Raw genomic sequence first — 22,251 nt, forward strand, 5'->3', positions numbered from 1 at the left:
TTCTGCCATGCCACTGCATTTCTGCTGTGTGTTTCATTAACGTTGTATTATGATGTAATTCCTATGGTTAACATTGTGACGATTACGCCGGTACCGTGTAGTGTTCCGGGCGATGGGATGTGTCAGGGCAGTGCAATAATCACGAGTAGGTCCATGCAGTGACAGTACGACGAGTTTAAAGTGGGCGATGCGATGAGTAGGTCGATGCAATAATCTGTGTTTAAAGTGGTAGCAGTGAACGCTGTGGAGCGTGCGAGTGCTGATGGTACGAGCAGTGAGAGGTCCTGTTGTTGTTTTTAGTGGAATGAGTGCGCACTGTGGAGCGTGCGAGTGCAGAACCGTGGACGACTATGGAGCAGTGAGAGATAATATCTGTGTTCAAAGTGCTTGGACATGTAAGCAGCCCTGCGTCTATAAAAGAGAACCTTGTGGTTCCTGAGAGCACAGACTTGCAATTCAGTTTCCACTTTTTTTTAATTAGCCCAACCAAACAGGTATGAGCTCCTCATTCTCCCGGGCAGCTTTCCGTCGGGAAATGGAGGCTAATTTAGGACCCTTTCCTAACGATCCCAATAGTTGTATTACAAATTGCAAGGTATGGCCGAAAGGTGTAGAGCCACCAGATTGCTACTGCCAAATGCGTTGTGTTCCGAACATATCTCGTGATTACGAGACTTTTGGCCAGAGATATTGGTGTTGCAAGAATATCGAGGAAGTCCAAAAAAGAGGTGCAACATCACAGGTATAGATTAATTTGTAAATATGCTTTTATTATTTTTATTAATTTTGAATCGTTTCTTGTTTGCAAAAGTACGCTGGTGATGATACGCATACTCATTGGTGTCATTTCCATGAGTGGATCGACACGTGGATCACCCATCGTGATCAGCAATATATGGAGTGGTTAAAGAAGGTGAATGAAGATTTACGCAAAGGCGAGCGTGCAAAACCAGACATTGCGGGATGTGATAAGGGTACTGCCCGTGAATGATTGATGTTGTACTGCTACGTCTGAATAAATAATGTAATGTTTGTTCGAATTACCTAAGGCATGTTAGGTTTAGTATTGGACCTCGTTACCGTAGTTTGCAACAGGTCCTGACATGCCATGTCATGTGTTTTGTGCGTTGAATTGTGTGGACCACTATTTAATTTGTGTTCAATGTTTGAACGGTGATTGTTTTCATTGTTTTTATTGTGTGTACTGGCCGATATATGCCAACGGAGTTGTTATCGCGTCGGTCTGAAAAGTTTATTTGTAGGGCAATGCTTCTGAATAATTTAGTTGCAGCTAGTACAAATTACACAATGCCGATTAATTTGAGATTGAAATTACAAAAACAATTGCACTGGCATGTACATGGAACACGGTAACGTCGTGTTCCATTTAGACCTAACATGCCTTAGGGAATATGAAATTCGAACATTACATGATAGTCATCTACTGAGTGCACCGAGGATAATTCCCCTTCCTAATAGCCTCGGGTCCCGCCTCCTTCGCATGGCGGGCCCTCTCTCGCTTCCTCTCCCTATCAGCTTCACGCTCCTCCGCCTGCCGACGTTCAACTTCTGCGAACCTCTTTTCGATCTCTTCTTTATCTTTCTTGCGCTTCTCCTCCATTTTTTCCTCTTGCAGCATTCGCTGCCACCTTTCCGCAGCCCACCTTGCTTGGCGCTCAACGTGTTCCTTAGCTTCGGTCGATTGCTCCGTGTCCAGCCACTGTATGAAATCACAAAAAGGTGGTGGACTCTATTTCGAAGCCGAGTTAGAATTAACATACTGAACTCCGAAGGCGCAAACTAGATAGTGCGAGGTGATACCTTCGCTTTATCCTTGCCGTAGCGCTTTGGCGGATCAAACTCGTAGTTCTCACACATGAAGAACCGCCTACCGAAGTCATCGCCCAAAACTTTGGACTCCATCAGCTTGCACAACGAACCGCAGAAGCACATTGGAACCTGCACTCCTTGAGGCACATGTTCTCTAATTTTGTTCCACGGAATGTAGGTAGAACCAGAGGAAGACATGGTGGCCGTGCGTGGATGGCTAAAGACTCCGTATGAGATGGCTACTGACTTCATATGAGATGGGGCGATGTTTTATTTATAGATGGAGCTATTTGGTCTATAGGCATGGTTTACGCATGTCTATCGCCGTTTGAAACGGCGGTAAGTACTCCCATATTTTTAATTATAGTGGGGGTGCAGAAGAATCTGATGCAAGATGACAAGACATCGAAATGGTAATTGAAACTCATGAATATCTCATGAAAATATATTTTCACATATTATTAGAGTTAAATCTAATTTGTATAAATTTTTAAAAAATATTTCCCTAACCTCCGCTATCTCTATTATTTTCTGAAATATCTCTAAATGTAAAGATAATAATTACAGTTCAGATAGTCTTTAAAATAATTATACAATTATTTATAGCAGTGAAAGCTTATAAAACAATTAAAAATAAAAATTATAGCAGTGAAAGGTTATAAAACAATAAAAAAATATGGGGAACACCTACCGCCGTTTAAAACGGCGGTAGGGCGCTGCCAGCTACAGCCGGCTGTAGCAGCCGGCTATAGCCGGGCTACAGCGCGGCGGTAGTACTTACCGCCGGATCGATTGGCGGTAAGGAGCTACCGCCGTTTGATCCGGCGGTATCTTTCATGGGCCGTGGGCCAAGGATCTTACCGCCGGATGAACCGGCGGTAACTCCTTACCGCCGAACCAACCGGCGGCAGGGTGACATTTTTGAAAAAAAATTATAGCCACATATATTTTTGATAAATCGACGAAAAAAAATATAAAAATAAAAAAAATTCCCGTTTATCTGGTTTTTCAAACACGATGTCAAGCTAGTTACCATCGGCCGCGAATAGCGGGCCCGTCTGCGCATTGCATTTGGCCCAGCTGAACCCTATTCTTTTTTTAGTTTCAACCTTTATTATTATCTAAAATTTTATTTTTAATTTGCCAAAGACTACTGTAGTTCTGAGATTTTTCTTTTCTTTTGAAGCAGTTGAGAACTTGAGATGCTTTAGATAATTTTATATAAACTTTGCGCAATATGCACCAATGGCTTCCCACGCCATCTTCAACATAACTCTATTCGTCGGGGTTCCGCCGAAAAGTTGAAAGGATCTGGATTTCGCAAGAGAGGTGGGTGAATATGTGTTTTGCAAAAAAATATACGTTCTCAAGTTTGTTCCAAATTATATGACGTTTTAATTTTTTAGATATATAAATTTAGCTATATAAAAGCTTATATTATGTCTAGGCACTTAGTAAAAAATATATATCTAGATTTGCCAAAACGATGTACAATTTGGAACGGAGAAAATAGATAAGAAAAGGATTAAAAATAAGATAAGGATACGATGTCATTGTCTTGAGCTCGGGTTGCGCAATCAAATAGTATCATGAGATGTTCGATTCATTTAGAGTAGTTTTTTTGGCCGGGTATTTGTATTCTTATTACTCCTACTTTATAGTGCAACTATAATTTTATCTTCATTTTTTAATTTATAATTCCACCCTTACTATTCATAAGTGAACACGATTTTTCTCCTAGTCAACAACCAAAACACGCTGACCACTGACTAGGGGCAAAATCAAGTTGACTTGTGAACATCAAGGAAAAAATCTTAAAGTTAAGAAAAATAATGGTATAATTATAATTGAACAATAAAGTGTTTTGATTGTTGACTCTGTACGCGGTATAGGAGCTAGGGAGCAGAACGCTCTGTGTCGCCGTCACTAACAACCAGACCTGGATCCTATCCAGTGATCGACTCGACGACGAGCGCGGTATAGGGTCGCCGCACGTCGTGCGCGCACGATCATCGTCGATCGCTCGATCTCCTCCGATCCGCGACGGAAAGCGCGCGCGCACGTACGTATGCCCGGATCTTCGTGCGCACACGGGCCACGGCGGCGGCGGCGGCGCCGCGTCGTCGCCGGAGGCGAAGGGCGAAGGTACTTCCAAGCGCGCCGCCGGCGATGAGCTGGTGGCCACGTACGGATCGGAACGGCTTCGATCAAATCCAAAGTCCTAACGTGATGCCAATGCCGTGCCACGCGACGCGTTACTACTACGGCGAATGCATGCAGCGAACGGAGGAAGGAAGGCAACACGACGACGCCCCGCCGGGCTCGGGCGCGTTAAATTCCCGCGTCCCGGCACGGTTCGCGGGTGGCCGTGTCGTCGTCCGTCGCCGCGCCAACCGCCGCCGGCGTCGCTTCGACCGCATTTACTGGCGACTACTCCTACGGAGTATGCACGCGCCAACACGCGCGCGGGCCCGGCGCGGCAGCCGCCCGTCGTCGGCTCGGCGGCGGCGTCCCGGTCCCGGGCACTGCTCCAGCTCGATCGTGCGCGTCGCTCTCGCTCGGAGGTAGTACTAGGCGACAAGCAGACCGGCGTGTTCGATTCGGCCGCAGTGTCCTCCTATCGACACGCCCACTAGCTGGTAAACAGTAGCTAGCTACAGCCTACAGCAAGTCTGCAACCCCCTACCATACGTCCATACCCAATACGGCGGCACATCACTGTACGGCGGGCTGAATCAACCCACCAGCGTTGGGAGCTCGATCAAATCATTGCAGCTAGCTTCTGGACAGAAGCTGCCTCTGCCTGCTAGCTAGAGATCGATCGACCACACTGCACATGCGCGCGTGCACTGCCTCTGCATGAGAGAACCGAGGCCAGGGACTGTGTGCGCGCCGGCGCCGCCCTTTTATCCTCCTCTTCAACGTCGCGGCGGCGGCCCGAATGGAGTCGAGATACTGCCCTATCGATACCCATCCGGCCATACCCATACCGGCAGCATGCACGTGCCAGTAGCATAGCATGAGAGACCAGCGCCACGCGGCAGGCGCGTATTTGTCAGCAGCGAGGACTGGCGAGCCGACTGAATGAATGCCGCTGCAGGTTATTTCGGTCAGACGAGATTGGCAGATCAGCTGACCGGCCGTGATGGGAACGGATCAGAGTTGAATGCCACTTTTAAACTGAAGATGGGGATGGTCAAACGTTTCCTTTCTTTTAATTTTGGATCCATTTCCTGATTCCTGTTCGTCGTACTTGTAGCAGCAGCAGCAGCCGCCACGACGTAAACAAGGATAGGGATCGGATCAGCTAGCCGAGGAGGGGATCCGATCGACGGTCAAGTTGACAACGGTGGCCGTAAATTTCGGTCGTGCTGACTGCCGGTCGAGCAGTTAATCGGGGTCGTCGTGGCGTGCAGCCTGTGCAGGACCCTGCTGCATGTCTGCAGAATTGAAGAACCGATTGAACGCAGGTTCAGAAAGGTCGTTACTACCGCTGATAGGTCGTTAGTAGCAGCAGCGACCCGCGACGACCGTTTTTATGGCGGTGCGGACAGCGTAGCAGAGGGGGCGACTACCGCACCGGCCGACGAAGGCGATGCAGGTTTTCTTCCCAAAAAAAAAGGCGATGCAGGTAGGAGGCGACATCAGCTAGAGAGCCTCCAATTTATGGAGGTCAGACTGACCTGACGCACGCACGCGTGTGCCTCCGGATCATATCGGACTACTAGCTACTACGGAGTAGTTCTGAACGCCGGTCTAGGTCGTCTACCGGGGAAGGAAAGAAACGCGATGCAGACGTGCCTCCGATTTATCTTTTCTTGGCGATGGGTTCGTGGCTTCGTGCTACCATCCGCGGCGGAATCGGTCGAGCCGCCGGGTGTCCATGCAGCCCCCGACTTGCGCCGTGTTTGGTAAGGCTGTAAAAAATTTTGCGAAAACTTTTTAGATCTTTGACAACTAATTTAGAGTATTAAATGAAGTCTAATTACAAAACCATCTCTACAACCTCCCGTGTAAATCGCGAGACGAATCTAATGAGGTCTTTGGCCGCGCGATTAGAGGATGGTTATTGTAGCATCACTGTAGCAAATCATCAATTAATTACCGTCATTAGATTCATCTCAAAAAAGTTACACATGTCCCTGAAAAAGTTTTGCAAATAGACTCCATTTAGTACTCCATGCTGACGTTCATCTTTTTGTGTAAACTTTGATTTGACAGTTTCCCAAACACAGCCCTCTGAAGGTGTTGGTCTGATCTGAATTCCGATCATGGGTCCGTGACTCGTGACCACCGCTCCGGAGACTTCTGAATACATGGGGGGCTGCCAAGCTTCAGTTAGTGCTTGCGCTGGACGCCTGGACAGGTCTCTCCTTAGGTCCCATCCCATCTTGAGTTCTTGACGATCCTTAGGTCCCATCCCATCTTGACGAGATAAAAAAAAACTTACTACTGGCCGCGTGATGGTCGCCTTCAGAACGAAGTGGTTCCGTTTGGTTGCGCGTTGTAAAATTTTTGAAAAAACATCATTCTACATTTGAAGTACTAAATATAGACTAATCACAAAAATAATTACAGAACTCGTCTGTAAATCGCGAGACGAATCTAATGAGCCTAATTAATTCGGCATCATAGGTTGTTACTGTAGCATTACTGTAGCATTACTGTAGCAATTTAGCGTCTGATTACAGCCTACTTAGATTCATTAGATTCGTCTTGCCATTTACAGACAGCAGTCACAATGCGTTTTTTATTTCGTTTAGATTTAAGTCTCCACGCAGATGCCGGAATTTTTTTTTGGAATTTTGAATCTTGGAACTGAACAAGGACTAGGTTTGGCTTTCGATCCGTACGTGTAAGCAATCAATCGGGGTCAAAAGCCTAACGTGTCTGCGTCGCTTCTCGCGGACGTGGTTGGCATCACTAGCCAGATACGGCCGCTGGGGTACGGTGGTGTGCAAGCTCAATCGCCTTCGGACGGATCGGAGAAGAGTAGACAAACTTTGTCTCGTGCGAGTTTGAGGGAAAAGGAAATCCAAACCTTCCAGGCCGCGGCTCACGACGCTGACACTGGATTGTCACGGTGACTCTTATACTAGATCTGTACCACCATCCTGGATTGATACGGTGGCGACACATGAGGAAAAAAAACCCATGTACTGTATTCTCCAATTACGCATGCGAATATAGAATCATCGTTTGTTCTAAATGAGCATTAATAAGGCTTTATGTAGAAGACGAGAACGACAAGAAAGGTTAAGCCTGATAATAAAGAGCACACACACAATTGCAAACGATCGACGATCTGGACACGCCGCCGGCCGGCACTCGTGTCACCGGCTAGCTGGTACCTACCTCGGCAGGACGTGTACACGGAACGTTGCCCCCCTTCGAACCACGTAACGTGCGTACGTGACAGGGTGACCCGCAACGGAAGAAAAAGGTTTAAACCCAGCGCTGTCCGTCCGGACAACCCAAAACGGGTCGGCCGCACGAAACTAACCACCCGCCACAACTGTAGCCACGCCCACGCGGACACGGCCGGCCCGACGGGGGAGCAGAACAAAACCCGAGCCACCCGCGGCCGCGGCCGCGGCCAGGCAGGACCCCGGGCCCGCAACGGCGCTTGGCGGGCCCAGGCTGTCAAGGAGTCCGCCCCGCCGAGCTCAGGGGCTCAGGGGCTCAGGGCAGCAGGGGCTTGTATTATAAAGCGCCCGGCTCGGATCGATCCCTCTCCCCCAAATCAAATCCCCAAACACACAGCCAAACCCCGGGCCTGCTCCGCCGCTCCGCGCCGCGGGGTCGAGCGCCGCTGCCGACGAGGCCGCCAGCACCGCCGCCCCCTATGGCCATGGAGGTCAGCCGCAGAGTCCCGCCGCCGCACGGGGGGGCGGCTCCCGCGGGGCGCCAGCCGCGGCGCCGGGCGGCGGCCGGGGGCGAGGGGGAGCGGGAGCGGGTGCGGGTGCAGGCCGGGGACGCGCTGCCGCTCCCGATCCGGCACACGAACCTCTTCTTCTCGGCCCTCTTCGCCGCCTCGCTCGCGTACCTGATGCGGCGCTGGAGGGAGAAGATCCGCGCCTCCACGCCGCTCCACGTCGTCTCCCTCGCCGAGATCTTCGCCATCTGCGGCCTCGTCGCATCTCTCATCTACCTACTGAGTTTCTTCGGGATCGCGTTCGTCCAGTCCGTCGTCTCCAACAGCGACGACGAGGAGGACTACCTCATCGACGCCCGCCACGAGCCGTCGCCGGCCCCGGCCCCGGCCCCGTGCGCGCTGCTGGGGAACCCCGCCGCCGCGCCGGAGAAAATGCCGGAGGAGGACGAGGAGATCGTGGCCGCGGTCGTGGCCGGGAAGATCCCGTCCTACGTGCTGGAGACCAGCCTGGGGGACTGCCGCCGCGCCGCCGGGATCCGGCGGGAGGCGCTGCGGCGGATCACGGGGAGGGACATGGACGGCCTCCCGCTCGACGGGTTCGACTACGCGTCCATCCTCGGCCAGTGCTGCGAGCTGCCGGTGGGCTACGTGCAGCTGCCCGTGGGCGTCGCTGGCCCGCTCCTGCTCGACGGCCGCCGCCTCTACGTCCCCATGGCGACCACCGAGGGCTGCCTCGTCGCCAGCACCAACCGAGGGTTCAAGGCCATTGCCGAATCCGGCGGCGCCTCCAGCGTCGTGCTCAAGGACGGGATGACGCGAGCACCGGCCGTCCGGTTCCCGTCTGCCCGCCGCGCCGCTGAGCTCAAGGGATTCTTGGAGAATCCCGCCAACTTCGACACCCTGGCTACAGTGTTTAACAGGTAATGACGCTCAATTACAAATCAACGTCACATTGTCCCTTTCGACCCATGCTTCACGATTGCGCTGTAGGCTACTGTGACTCGTGTGTTAGACGATACGTCTCTGCCATCAGTTGTCATCTGTCAAATTTCTACTGATAATTGCTTGTACAGTTGCCCAGTTTTTTACCTTAAAACCCTGTTTTAAGTTAGGACGATTTGATGATCGAGCTGTTTTGGCCTTTGGGTGTGCAGGTCGAGCAGATTTGGCAGACTGCAGGGAGTGAAGTGCGCGATGGCAGGGAGGAACCTTTACATGAGGTTCACCTGCAGCACAGGGGATGCCATGGGGATGAACATGGTCTCCAAAGGCGTCCAGAATGTGCTGGACTACCTCCAGGATGACTTCCCTGATATGGATGTCATCAGCATATCAGGTTTGTCCCATATCATCATATATTCTTTTAAGTTTATTTATTTGTAAAATTTGAGTTGATGAGTTGTGCTGTGCCATTCACTTTCAAGTGCATACTTTAGGTAACGTTGTACATAACATAAATATCGGTTGTATGAGAATATTCAACACATATAATTGATTGTTAGGTTGCACATGTAAGCACTTTCAAATTGTGGAAATTTCTCTTCATCTTCACTCCAATTTTACCATTTTTTTCTAAATCAGACAGCGAACCATCTAGGCGTGACCCAGATAGCTGATGTTGACTGTGACCCAGATAGCTGATGTTGACTTCAATTGCTCCCGTTTGTAGCAGTGGGGCTAGCTTCTGCCTGGTTCATCCACCTGTATGCAATTAACAATTGAAAAACTAGTACTGATAAAGAGAAATCACACAAACGAAAATTTTAGAGACAACCACTGTGTTATTTTGCTTGTATACTTTTGCAATAGCATAAACAACAGCAACTGGCCCGTTTCCTACAGTACAGTTATGAAGTGACTTTGCACAATATTAAAATATCAATTGACTAGTGCTACAAGAGAGATTGGAGAAATAGAAACTGCAGCCTTTTGGTGGGTTTCTTTTAACTCGTTGATTACTAGCAAAAGGTTGGACCCTTTACGTTTATAAGCACAGTTGAATTGGTGTCAGTTAACATGATATGTTAGCAAAATTGTCTCCTGCCACAAAGCTTTGATATTCAACTGATCCTATGTAATGAAACAGGTAACTTCTGTTCTGACAAGAAGTCAGCTGCTATAAACTGGATTGAAGGGCGTGGAAAGTCTGTGGTTTGTGAGGCAGTAATCAAGGAAGATGTTGTGAAAAAGGTTCTCAAGACTAACGTTCAGGCACTAGTAGAATTGAACGTGATCAAGAACCTTGCTGGCTCAGCTGTTGCTGGAGCTCTTGGGGGTTTCAATGCCCATGCAAGCAACATTGTGACAGCCATCTTCATTGCAACTGGTCAGGACCCTGCACAGAATGTGGAGAGTTCCCAGTGCATGACAATGTTGGAAGCTATAAATGATGGCAAAGATCTCCACATCTCTGTTACCATGCCGTCTATTGAGGTATGAAACAATATTCTCTTGTGCTATTGATGTTTTGCTCTTTACTTAGTTTGTGGTCCCTAATCGTTTGACATCCATGACTTTTTAGTAGACCTAGTGATTTCTTGAAACAATTATATGCTGCCATGCCCTTCTTAAAATAGTTAGTTGCAATACAGTTTTTTTATAATAGGCAAGTGCCTTTTTTAAATACTGCGTTGAACTCATCAAGGAGCAGGTCTCTCATGCTAACAATACTGCAATATTGCTTCCTACCCTTCATTTAAGTACACATAGAACCTAGGAATTTCATTATGAAGCCATTGTACAATTGAGATGTCAAGCTATGCTTTTATGATCTTTAGAATTGATGGTGTCTATGTGATCATGGAGTTACCTCTTAATTATTATTCCTGCTTGAGCTGATCTGTATACAAAAAGGAATCTCTTGCCATTGTCTGATCTTGTTTTCATAATCAGCAGGCGCTGGCAATACCAGTCCACATCTATTTTATTAGTGCTTAGTAATCTGGAGTGGCATCTGCATATAGACACTTGCACAAGAGTTGTTTGCTAGTGTCATTATCTTGTGGCCATCCATTATACTACAACTGATGAGGTGTTGTCCTAACCAAAACACAGGTGGGCACGGTTGGAGGCGGCACGCAGCTGGTCTCACAGTCTGCCTGCTTGGACCTACTCGGCGTCAAAGGCGCGAACAGGGAATCCCCGGGGTCGAACGCGAGGCTCCTGGCCACGGTGGTTGCTGGTGCGGTCCTCGCTGGGGAGCTGTCCCTCATCTCTGCTCAAGCCGCTGGCCATCTGGTCCAGAGCCACATGAAATACAACAGATCCAGCAGAGACATGTCCAAGGCTGCAGAGGAAGCAGACGGACCCAAAAAATGCTGAATACTGCCTATTTGTTTGATGCCCCTTGGGAAAATGGAAGAGAAAGGGTTTCGTAGGTTTGATTCCTTGTGGCATGCGCAGGCCCGCATGAGGGTTAAAAGGAAGAAAACCCTTCAGGTAAAAGCGAAGATTCAGTCGACTTGTCATATATTTACCAGGCCGTGAAAGCTCTAGGTGTCAAACACCTCATGGATCCTGGAGTATGACGTATTTGATTATTCGTTGGTGTTGTAGCTGTTCGTCTCCTGTCGTTGGCACTTGATCCCTTTCCGCCACCCCTCACTCATTCTTAGCATCTTGTTTTGCCCGTCCCCTGCGACTTTGGAGAATCAGACCTGACCAAGGGGTTTGTCGTGGAACCATCACAGCAAGGCAGTCGCAGCCACTGGATACTTCCTCCGCTTTGGCGAGAAGTTCGCGTCGGCAGAGGTGCCTGATGCCTTTGTATTTTCAGCTCTGTAAATTTACCTTTATTCTTTTTCTTTTAAAACTTTTGAACCGTAGAGTCGTCGTCGGTGATGTGGGTTGTAAAGAAAAGATGTGGTCCGGAACAGTTTTTATATCTTCTTGTCTCCCTCGCTCGCTCATCTCAATTGTATGTTCCAGTTGCCTGCCTGCCCACGGATCGGGCTTTCTTTTTTAACAATAAAGCTGACACTTCGGCAAAGCGCCAAAGCCTGTTCCCGTTAACCAATTGTGTATCTGGCTTCAGCACTTGGGATCCAAGAGGCTCAGTGCTTCTCTATCTGCACAAGCAAGGCAAGCGTAGCATGTTCTCGTTCGTAACGCAAGAGTTCCAGTGTCCCACCCAATCAGTTAGATCCACGATTCGGAATTACGCATGGATGATGGGATTGGGAGGCCGCCAGGATTCTAAATCTATACCTATTTTTAAAGCATAAAATTTTCTTCTAAATTTTCAGATTGGTCCACCTAAATTTTTTATTTGATCCGCTTGTGTCATTGATAGGCGTGTCTTAGTTCATCGCGTAGGAGAGTCGGACTAACCATCCATCCACGACTTGATTATATAGATTTCTACAAATTAACACAAGGACAAATTTGATATTTACACTAACTTTGTCTGTAGCCGCCGCACGGGCATATTTGAGGTTTCTATCTAAATTTTTGATTTGGTCTGCCTCGTGTCATTGACATATGGGTTTTAGTCCATCCCGTATGCAAATCAGTCTAGCCTCATGACTCGATTATGTAGATCTCTACAAATTAATATACCGACAACTATACGTATCCGATACGTTAGTGAGGGAGCACTACTGCAGGCGATCTGAGTTCCGTCCCCGTGCCACGCCGGAGTGGGCACTGGTCTCATGGGTGAACGACAACACGACGGCGACCGGAAGCGGCGATCACAAACTCTCCATATGGGATGGGACGCACGCCGCGGGTGGGCGGCCGTGGGGCTCTCATGGAGTCATGCTGTCACGCAGGACGGCGGCTCGAGGCACCCGCGCGCTCGTGGTGTTCACGCGGTCGCGTAGCTGCACTGCACCGGTGCACGAGGTGTGCCGCACATCCTGGGGACCAAAGCTTTTGCGCACGTGAGTGGTGAACTGGACCGCGGTGGAGCTAGCTAGAGAGACCTCTTCTCTGATTTTCTGAATCATCGAAGAGGCTACAGGGCCTGGCTACGGCTTTGCCAATTGCCAGCGTCGCAGCCGTCGGCCGGCGCGGGACCAGAAGGAAGAAGCCGAGGATGATGATCACGGATGGGCAGCCGGGCATGTCCATCCTCCAGAGCCGGTCAGGCATGTCACAGCCTTGCGAACCATGCCTGCTGGCAGCAGCGAGGTCCGTGGCCTCAGTAACCATCTCGTCGTCGTCGCGCCGCGCTCTGGAATAAAAATTGGAATGGACTGTGGAGTGTCAAGCGAGCGAGCCCTGCCGCCCATTTTCCACGCCTGCCGCTGCAGGCGGCCGCCGGCGTCCTTTCCTCGTCGGCGCCCCCGCAATCCGCCGCCTTTGCCGTGCCGGGGCTCCGCGTGTTCGTACAAGATACGAGTGGGCCGTTGTTCACGATGCCTCCAAAATGGTCTCTGATCCGAGTGGGCCGGTGGGCTAGCGCCGTCGGCCGTTTGTGGATCCAGTGGGTCGTCGGCCCGATAGACTAGCTAAAACAGGCCGGGCTGGGTTGTATCGGATTACCGAAGTTGCAGTTCGCCAGTTCGGCTGTTGTTCGGCACAGCAAATCGTCGTTGACAATGTTTTCTTCGGAGTCCCATGTTCTTGTTTCAGACCTCAGACAGGCAGTTCGTTCAGAAGGCTGGCTTTTCCGTGGGAATCGAATCTCGAGCGTGTTCATGAGAAAGCTACCGACTGATGGCGCCCCAACGTTTTTTTGTCATATAATGCGCATAAGTGCGCAAGCTTCCACTTCCGTCTCCCATGATGCGATGCGCGACCTTTTGACTCTTTCTGCCTGATGACCCTTTGGACTCGTCCCATGAATCCATGATGCGATGCTGGTGCGGCCGGACTCGAACGGGTGGACGAGGGAGGATCGCGAGCACGAGTGGCCTCCTCGGCTGCAGGCTTGCAGCGACGCCACCGGGGCTGGCAGTGGCAGTCCTGGTGGCAGTGCAGGAGGGCAGCCAGGAGGTGGGCCACCGAGCACAGGACATTTGATACGAGTTGATACTCACTCTGGTCTGCTGGCTGCGGCTGGTACTGGTATGTTGTGAGAAAAAATTACTATTAACTAGTTGGTGGCTGATGTTGATTTGGTGTAAGAGAAAAATATTATTATTTGCTACCTGTGCTACGGCGCTAGAACCGCGAGTTACTCGTCGAGGCCTACTTTTCTTGCTTTCTACTCCGTATAGGGGGGGGGATTCAGAGGCGGATTCAAGTTTAAGCGACGTCCCTGTTCTTCCTCAATACCATTCCCTCTGCTGCTCATCAAGATTCCAGATGTCCCCTTGCATCTGCGTCCTCTATGGCGGGAGACATTGGTGCAAACGCCAGCATTGATTCTGCATGATGTAAGACGACTAGCTGCTTCGAGATGCTGAGCTCTTGATACTACATGGATAAGAAACTGCGTGTTCTTTTGACAGCAGCTCTACTGCCCCAGGCACTCAATCGCCCAACAAGGGCTGTGTTTAGTTCCAAAATTTTTGAATCCAAATTTCCTATTCACCTATCACATCAAATATTTTATCTCATGTATGAAGCATTAAGTGTAGGTAAATAAAAAAATTAATTGCATAGTTTTGATGTACACGACGAAACAAATTTTTTGAGCCTAGTTAGGTCATGGTAGTACAACAATTACCACAAACAAACAAAAAATGCTACAATGTACTACAGTGTTTAATGTGACCCTTTTTACCACCATTTTACCCATCTAAACACAGCCAAGACGGACATACTAGCGCCCTTATCCTGTTTGCAGGGGCTAGATCTGCGTGCCGTGATCCCAGATCCAACTAGTAGTACCCAAGTAGTCGCTGGGCATTTACGCAGCGGCAAGTCTTCTCCCGCACTGTTCCGCCCGTGGCCGGCGCGTCCAGAGCACCCCGGATGCCGGATAGCCAGCCAGATCGACCGATCGAGACACAGACGGCTTCGGGGGGGGGGGGGGGGGGGGGGGGGGCACCGGCCACGGCCGCGCGCGTGATCGCTTGCTTGCGTGCGGCGCGCAAGCGTAACGGCCGGCCTGATCCGATCCGCCCACCGCCGGTAGGTGGCGGCGCGCGCGCGGGTGCCGCCGCTGCAACGCACGCCGGGCCGGGACGGGGCGCGACCGCGACGGCGACGGCGACGGACGGCGGGAGCCGTGCGTCGGCGCGGCTGGCTTCAGCCCGAGATGCGGCGATCTCCCGGCCGGTGGCAGGTCGCCCGTGCCGACCGCGCGCGCGGCCGCCGGCTTCTGTCCCTCCCTCGCTTTTGTTCCGTTGCGTGCGTGATCCCGTGCCCGTGACGCGAGCGGGAGGCGTCCGGAGAGGCCGGCGTTGCACGCCACAGGCAGCCGGCCGGCCACATGCCAGCCCAGTTGTGGCCACGGGCGCTCGGCGTGATGGGGGGAAGAAACTAGGGTAGCAGCAGCAGTGCGATTGGAAAATTGGACTTCCGTGCAAGGAACCGCCCGGCCGGCCTTTTCTTCCGCGGGCCCTTGACTTTTCTGAAGCGACCGGACCGGCTCTCGGAGCTGCTGCGTGCAGCGGTGGTACGAAGTGCATTTCCTTCAGAAGAAACTCGAGATCTTTTCCTGGTCTGAACAGGCAGAACGCGAGGTTGGCTCAGAGCGAGCTGTGCCGAACGGAATTACGTGCTGGGTAACTGGGTTGCTGCGCTACCGGTGGAGCTGGGACTGGGACGCACTGGCAGGCGTAGCGGTAGCGGATCTGGGGGTGGCCAGCCTGGTCAACAATTCCAGCTAGTGGTCACCACGTCCTTTCGGTTGGCTCAGTCTGCAGGCAATGGGGGTGAATCGGAAGGCAGCCCGTGATCCAGATCCTGGAGAAGCTCGGGCGCTCGGCTACGAGGAGGTCCGATGTACTCGTACTAGTATCTGTGGGCAGTTGGTCCGGGGGTTGAGGTGCGGAGATGAATCACCAGGGGGGGTTCAGCGGCTTCGTCATCTTTCCGTAAAAGGGCAAACCTGTGCGGTAAATGGTAAAGGTCGACAAAAGGTTTGGCACCGAGCTCGCGCACGGCCAGGCCCACCGAGAACCAACCAACCCGGCGGGTGAATCTGATGAGTGATGGCGCGGGGCAGCAGACTGGCTGAGCTGCTGGTGAAGATGTTGGAATGACTACTGATGATGTGCTACTGCCTTTATCTCAGATTAAGTCTCTTTGGATCATCATTGGACATTAATTGTTAAATAAAAACGAAAGTATTATAGTATCAAAATTCAATAAAATCCGCGAACTAAACAAACCCTGAAAAGAAAAGGTGAAGCTACAGCAACTGCTTCGTGGTGCCTGTAGGCTGCTGTAGCCAGAAGCCCAGGAGGCCACAGGACAGCAGAAGGAAGGGAGAGCAGCATGGTTGGGTCTGGACTGGTGCCCCGTCAAAGGCGGCGGTATCGTTGGCCGGATCCAGAGCTTCTCCCGATCCACTTCCGCTTGGGTGCCTGTCAGTGAGTGGTGTGTGAAACGACCCGGGGATTACGTACGCCTTTACCCCACACGCACGCCTGCCTGCTCGCTTGCTTCCTTGGCTCGCCGAAAGCAACAGCGAAGCGATAGGTCCACTGATCCCAGCTCCAGCCCGCCACGCCCGGATGCCCGGATTAAACTAGCTGACCCATGTGGCCGTGAAAGCAGCGGCGCGATCGGTATACCGGACGGAATATGCCCGTGCCCTTGCGTGCAGCGATCTCGATGCCGATGCGATCCGGGCCGGGCGTCCGTGTCGCTGTCAGGCAGGCAGAATTCTCCCCACGGATTAAAGAACAAATAGGAACCCCGTTCCGTTCCAGCGGTCCAACCGACGCCCCGCGCCTGCTCCGTTCCGCGGCCTCAGCGGCACGGATCGTGTAACACTTCGGGTGTTAATTATCTTTCATTTAGACTAATTATAGTCATTAAGGTCTAAATCGACGGGACAAATTACTATGAAAATTTTCTAACAATCTTTGACTGGCTCAGCTCGGACCGGTCCGACCGATCGGAGCGACCGGTCAGACCGGTTGAAATGGGGCTAAGTGGTCCCACATCATTTAAACTACACTCTCACTTACTCTCACTCTTTCCCGTCGCCCCAGCTCTCTCGCTCTCTCCCGTGCTCTCTCTCACTCCAAACCCTAGAGACCCAAAACCCTCCCTCTACCCTTGATCTAAGGCCCAAGGGAGCTTCCATTGAGTGGTGAATCATCTATCCCGCGTGCTCCTTCCCTGGGCGGCTTGAGTTCGAGCTCTTGGTGCAAGGAAGAGCTCACCCCAAGGTAAATAAGCTAGGGTTTGGCAAGTCCCTTGTTCTAGGGGGTTTAAATCGATATCCTCCGGTCAATCATCTTTATTTATATTTCTAAGCTAGAGCCTAGATAGGTTTGTGCAGTGGGTTCAAGTTCTTGTGGGGGAAAACTCATTCTAGGTGTTTTAGCTTGTGTTTACTCGATCTCTTGTTCTAGATGGCTTTAAGCGATTCCCTTTGGTCAAACACATCCATTTGCATCCCAGAATTAGAGCCTAGATGGGTTTTGGAATTGGTGGACGATTTTGCCGCGCCAAGGATTCTAGGTTTTAATCTGGGTAGGACCGGTCTGGTAGGGGTCCGGACAGTCCGGCCATTGGTTCGGATACTCCGGGTTTGTGGTGGTTTAGACATTCCGGGTTTAGGTCTGGAAACTCCGGACTTGGGAGTCCGGATACTCCGAGTAGGTGTCCGAATACTCCGGATTTTTGGTCTCGAATCGCACAAAGGCCAGACCGGTCTGACCGGTTTGGTATACCGGTCTGACCGGTGCTAGCAGGGTTAAGAGGGTTTAATTAGGGTCAGTTGGCACAATTGGATAGAAATTAATTTGTTTGTTGATTACTTGTAATTTTTGCAAGTCATGCATGCACTCTCTCATATCATATGCATATACATACGTGTAGCAGCCGCAGCAGAGGAGGCGATATACGAGGTGGTTGCGGAGCCCCCGGAGCCATTAGAGCAGGCCCAGCAGGAGGAGAGGCATGGGAACCAGGCCCAGGGCCCAATGGACCCCGGTGCTGAGCAGCAGACGCAAGGCAAGCTCCGGTGCATGTCCTATTATTTTAACTTATGATTCATTATATATATAGCTATTATTTGTGCATTACGTTTTAGGAGTTATTTGGAACCCTAGTTGCATGAACCTTAGGATTCCTTGAGTTTATAGTAGTATGTATAGGTCGATAGCGATGCCATGCTTAATAGATCTCGATAGAAGACAGGTGATTTCTTGTCACTCGCGAGATACATGATATTTAGAAATCGAGTAATTATTGGTTACTCGCGAGATAAATATACAATTATCGTTATACTTCAGTATTTGAGTTATGGAATGAAATGTGGAAGTGATGGAAATTTGAGACCGGGCGGGGAATAATGATGATATGTAGGTATGGCAGCAGGATAGGGTTCCTGGTTGTCTTAGCCCCGTCTGTGTCGATTAAGGACCGGTCGTTGTCGGCAGTGCTGATCGGGGATTGAACTGTACTAACCGCATGCCGGGAGTAGGAGGTAGTCGAAACCGGTAAGCCTAGTACTACCTCACTTCGAAAGTATAGGACTGTTGTCGGTCGAAACCCACCGGCGAGCAGCGACAGGCAACACGAAGAGCCGGGAGGTTGCCGGGGCGCTGACAGGCACTGCTCCCTCGTCGACGTCCCGCAATTCCAGCACACGCCGCGGCTTTCGAAGACGCAGGGCGTGCCACCTGACCTATACCCGATCAGGAAGGTGCGAACGTGCTTGCAATAATTTGCCTGCATACACAAACACGTGGAAACATAAGTCCGAGCCGTGGTCGGCTCCCCGGGACGACTCTTGCATCGACTTTAAAGAGCCGATCGAGTCCCGGTGTCATATGTGATCTGTTGCATCCGGATATTGATGATTAAAGCGAATAACTGTAAGGCTGCTTCAATTAAATCTAATTGATTTAATCCACGACGGTAAATGCTTCACTGCTAAATCGAAACATCCTACACGTGATTGGGCCTAATAAACGTAACAGATAACCAAACCATAACCAAACCATAACCAAAACAGAGGCCTAAGAACTAGCAAGAGCCGATCCCCGGATCAATTCCCTGTTAAGAATAAAGCAGAGCATCTAACACGCCACCGGATCGTCCAACCCGTTTGCAAGGCCTAACCTAGCAGATATTACGCCAACTCTCAAGAATAAAAGCAAACCGTAACAGATCAGATCTACTAAACATAAGAGAAGCAGGGTGTTGCCTTTACGCTGCTAACTCTATGCAACAAGAGCTAGTATAAGATGATAATATGATCGTGTAAAGACAACATGATATTCGTAGACAATAAGCAACAAAGCACGACAGATCTACTAAAAGCCATGCTACGAACATCAGGATAACTAGTACTACTCGCCATCAAAAACGCTTCAGTACGAGTAATACCAAGGTAAAAGCAAGAACAACGCTGCCCTGATCGCAAGAAGCGATCAGGGTAGCATGGCGCTTACTTGGATGAAACCCTAAGATTAGGGGTGGCGATACGCCGAGATTGTTGATTGCGAGACGTGATGACGTTCTCTCTCTTTTTTGAATAACATAGGGTACATATTTATAGTCCGGAGACTTGGGAAACAATCTAAACTGATCTTGTCCCGATCGGACTCTATCTCTAATCTTAAACTAAATCTAAAGATACATGGCCCATGTGGCCCAAACGCTCACACAAGAGCCGATTTACAAACCTTCTTCAATCTCCTGCTTCAAGCTCATCTTGCTTTCGGCCCATAAATTAATCCTGTTAATTTATGGCGATAACAAGGACCCCATCTCACCTCCTGGGGTAGTCGAGTAGTCGCGGAGAAATGGGATGCATGTATTTAGTTTTGGTGGTCTCACGTTGAGCTCGGCTGACCATATGATGGTGGGGCGGTCCTGTAGTTCGAGGCGGGGAGGAGAATGATTGGTGCGTGTGGTCCGACGGGACTTATGCGTGCCGTGTTGGTTAGGTCCATCTTGCAAGGTTAAATCGGATCGATTCGCCGTGTCTCGTGGATATGTGGGCCTTGATCTCTTTGTCGCCTCGTAGAAAATTTAGTTAGAATATTAGTGATATATGATGGATACTACTTTGAATCATTATTGAATGCTCCAACATGGTTGCTTTAGATATGCAAACATTAGTGGATAGTCTTCCTATATAAAATATGCGGCTAAAATATTGAAAATAAGGATCCATCTATAGATGCATTTCTGCAAAATAAATCACCAGCTAGAAAGCTTTGCATGTCTAGATATGTGGTCTAAGTATACCAAATAGTCGGGTAAGTCTTACTGAGTATTAGTATACTCAGGGTTTGTTGCCACAATCATTTCATGCCATCCGGATGTTGACTTCTGTCTCTGCTGTGTCAAGTTCATCCGCCGAGATGCCATGGGGTGGGAAGTGGTGGAGCGAGACCCCTAGGCTAGGGAGTTGTCAGGTTGCACCCTTGAGGGCTGTGTGTGCAACCCCTCTGTTTTGCGAGGACCGGTCTGACCGGTGGTGTGGATCAGGCAGTGGCAGCCGGACTGACCGGTTGGGTGCAGGCAGGATAAGGTGGAGTAAAGTTTAGGTGTAGAATTTGTTCCTTTAAACACTGGCTACCCTTGTAATGTTTTGAAAAATTATTTCGTTTACGTAACCTTTATGAATATTTGGAACTCGGTTTGTAAAATAAGTGTTTCATGTTGTTTTCATTCCTGTATTTTCAACTATTATGTCGTATTTGTACCATCTGCGCCCACCTTCGCGTGGGACTACCGGTATTTTTCGATCGGGCCGTGGATTGAGAAAGAATCGTCAAATTAAACCATTAAGCTAATGCACCCATTGTGTTCAAATGACGACCATTACGTTTAATTAGAATTTTTATTTGGCGGTTTCGTCACAGATCGCGGCGACGGTGAGGGCGGGCGGGGGCGGCTGGTCCCCTCTCCCACCCTCGCGGCCTCGCCTAGGCGCCTCCGAGGTCCCGGGTGACGGGCGACCGGACCGGGCGAGCCTTTTGCACCCCCGCGGCCGCGAGCCCGCGCGGCCGCGTGCGCGCCGTCGCTCTCGTTGGAGCGGAGCGGAGCGGAGGGGGGAGCGCGCCCGCCCGCCCCGTCCGTGGCGCGGCGTGGCGTTCGTTTGACCCGGCGCGCGCGATGGGGCGGGGTGCTCTCGGTTGGGATTGGCTTCGGCCGGTCGCCGTCACGCTCGCGGGCGCGCGTCTCGGCTGGAAACCAGCCGGAAAACGGTGGGGATTCGGCGCAAGCCGCGGCGAGTGGTGGAGCTAGCCGCGCCCGGGTCCTCGTCTCGACGGCTGGCTGCTGACGGAGCGTCAACTAGCAGTAGCCGTGGCGGAGGACAGACTACTGTTGAGGTATGGCGCAAATCTTAATTCATGGTGATAGTATAAAAGAACTACCAAAATGAACAAGGATGTATAAGAAGTAGAACTCCGGTAGAACAAGGTATGGCAACGGTCACACCTTGCCATACTGAGAGCTCCGCCATTGGCAGTAGCCACTAGGTGCTAGTTGTGCGTCCGGTTCCCGTCGCGGGCGCCGCCAAGTTTATCGGCCACACGTGCGGGTGCGGCCACACCTCCCCGGCGAATAGTCAGGTCAGGCCTGGCGGTGGTTCTTCCTACAGCACATATTTTGCCCCCCACGAACAGTTCTCCGCCGGCGTCGCACTCGCGCCAACGGCGTCCCTCTGCCGAGCGCGGACGGCGTTGCCCGTCGTGCTGTTGTTACGGTACGGTGAAATCGGCCCGAAAGGTTGCTACGGCACGGTGAAATCGGCCCGAAAGGTTGTTACGGCACGGCGACGCGGGAGATCTACCGCTGTGTGAACTGCAAATCGTGGGACGATGTGAGATACCACGGCGTCGCTGTCATCCGCAAACAACCACCACCCGATCAGCAGCTAGCGTTCACATGTAAGCCAAGTGTCCCTTTCAGGTACGCGCACAGATCGCAGCGGGAGGAAGCATCCAACTCGTGCACGTACGGCGTACGATTTTTTCCCCCGGTGCAGGTTTTTTTTGTTCTGAACAAGGCTAGATTTCAGTGACACACTTCCAAGCTGATGAGCTATCAGCTTATGTATCATTAAATTGCATTCCTCTTGTGCCCAATCCGTCTGAACCATGAGGGCCACTCATGTTCGGCATAGTTTTTGAAGTTTTTCTTTCTGAAGATGGTATGGTTTGAAGTTAGTTTTATGAATAATGTTAGATGGACATTGTGGAAAGAAAATAGTGGTCCACATACAGCGACCTAACAAAGCCATAACCGGTAACTCTTTTTGGACCATAAATTTTTCTCATTGCCGATTGAAACTTGAGGTAAAAAAATCTCAATCGTACAGCAAAGTGTTTACCATTCATTCATGCACTTGTCAGACTCTCAGGCTCATGCACTTGTCTGCGTCATGCATGATGTAACCGGCTATAAGTGCTTCCTAATAATAGTACGACTTTTTCTAAACAGGTAAAATTACATTCGTAATAAAGCGGCGTGTTAAATTTTTTTTTAAAAAGAGGCGTGTTAGGTTGGAA

General features: G+C 50.6%; 1 protein-coding gene across 1 annotated transcript; it reads left to right on the top strand.

The window, feature by feature from the left end:
- Positions 1–7,567: 7,567 nt before the first annotated feature.
- LOC120683379 (3-hydroxy-3-methylglutaryl-coenzyme A reductase 3-like) lies at positions 7,568–11,701 on the top strand. The gene is made up of 4 exons (XM_039965460.1): positions 7,568–8,625; positions 8,860–9,041; positions 9,792–10,138; positions 10,760–11,701. The coding sequence occupies exons 1-4, from the start codon at positions 7,676–7,678 to the stop codon at positions 11,024–11,026; spliced, it is 1,746 nt and encodes a 581-aa protein (XP_039821394.1). The 5' UTR covers positions 7,568–7,675; the 3' UTR covers positions 11,027–11,701.
- The last annotated feature ends 10,550 nt before the right edge of the window (positions 11,702–22,251 follow it).

The sequence above is a fragment of the Panicum virgatum genome, chromosome 2K, assembly GCF_016808335.1.
Source record: "Panicum virgatum strain AP13 chromosome 2K, P.virgatum_v5, whole genome shotgun sequence".
In the NCBI taxonomy this organism is placed as follows: Eukaryota; Viridiplantae; Streptophyta; class Magnoliopsida; order Poales; family Poaceae; genus Panicum; species Panicum virgatum.

What these genes read in the sequence shown, in the direction of transcription:
- LOC120683379 (XM_039965460.1), top strand. Translation starts at nt 7,676, where the DNA reads ATGGCCATGGAGGTCAGCCGCAGAGTCCCGCCGCCGCACGGGGGGGCG. An exon ending in CTGGCTACAGTGTTTAACAG is followed by an intron (nt 8,626 to 8,859) that starts GTAATGACGCTC and finishes TTGGGTGTGCAG; the next exon opens with GTCGAGCAGATTTGGCAGAC. An exon ending in TTACCATGCCGTCTATTGAG is followed by an intron (nt 10,139 to 10,759) that starts GTATGAAACAAT and finishes ACCAAAACACAG; the next exon opens with GTGGGCACGGTTGGAGGCGG.